At 60.8% G+C, this 818-nt stretch overlaps 1 protein-coding gene across 1 annotated transcript in view; it reads left to right on the top strand.

Annotated features, from left to right (window-relative positions):
* Positions 1-818, top strand: part of SHE (Src homology 2 domain containing E) — a 5,288-nt gene that overhangs the window by 1,304 nt on the left and 3,166 nt on the right. The window contains 2 exon segments of the mRNA XM_017727866.1: positions 289-410; positions 618-744. Coding sequence (XP_017583355.1) covers positions 289-410; positions 618-744 — 249 coding nt within the window.

Raw genomic sequence — 818 nt, 5'->3', positions numbered from 1 at the left:
AGGGCCGGGGAGCCGGGAGCCGGGAGCGGAGGGGGAGATGTGAGGAGCGTGAAGCACTGGCAGCTTTAACTGCTTTGGTCTCCGACTCATTAGCCTGGCTGACTTAGTCCTTTTCTCCTGCCCAGCTCCACTGTCTTTAAATTCCTTCAAAGCTGCCTTCATCCCAACTGCCCTTCATCACCCGTGTGGGGGTGGGGGGGTCGTCGGGCATCCTCATCATGGCCCGCGTGTCCCATGCCAGCCTGACCTCAGAGCTCAGCTGCTGGTTAAACAAAGGCTGATGTAAAGCTTTTCTGGGAAGCTGGACTTTCACCCCTGCACAGCCTTGGGAGGACTGGGAGCCAGTCGGGGGGGTTGCTGTCTCCCAGAAGCGTCCCAGAGCTCCCCCCAGGTTCTCTCCCACCATTGAGGTACACAGGAATGGTCTGGGCTGTCCCCACCCAACGGTGCCACTGGGGGTGCATCCTCTGGGCTTGTGGCATGGCTCCATTTACCCCAGATAAGCTGCCATCATTCTCTGGGGACCCCAGTGTCCCTGTTCACTGCCTGGCTCTCTGCCACCTCTGCTGGGACCCCTGCCAGCCCCCTGAAGCCAGCGATGCCTATTCTCTGCTCAGGTCATCATCCTGGAGGATTACGCAGACCCTTACGACGCCAAACGAACCAAGGGGCAGCGGGATGCCGAGCGCCTGGGGGAGAACGATGGGTACATGGAGCCCTATGATGCCCAGCAGATGATCACAGGTATGTGCCACGTTGAGCCATGCCACAGCACCGCAGCTGGCACCGCTCCCCAGCCGGGAGTCTGTGGCTGCCCT

This window comes from Corvus brachyrhynchos, unplaced genomic scaffold (genome assembly GCF_000691975.1).
Source record: "Corvus brachyrhynchos isolate BGI_N302 unplaced genomic scaffold, ASM69197v1 scaffold122, whole genome shotgun sequence".
NCBI classification, from domain to species: domain Eukaryota; kingdom Metazoa; phylum Chordata; class Aves; order Passeriformes; family Corvidae; genus Corvus; species Corvus brachyrhynchos.
This window is presented reverse-complemented; position numbering and strand designations above follow the sequence as displayed.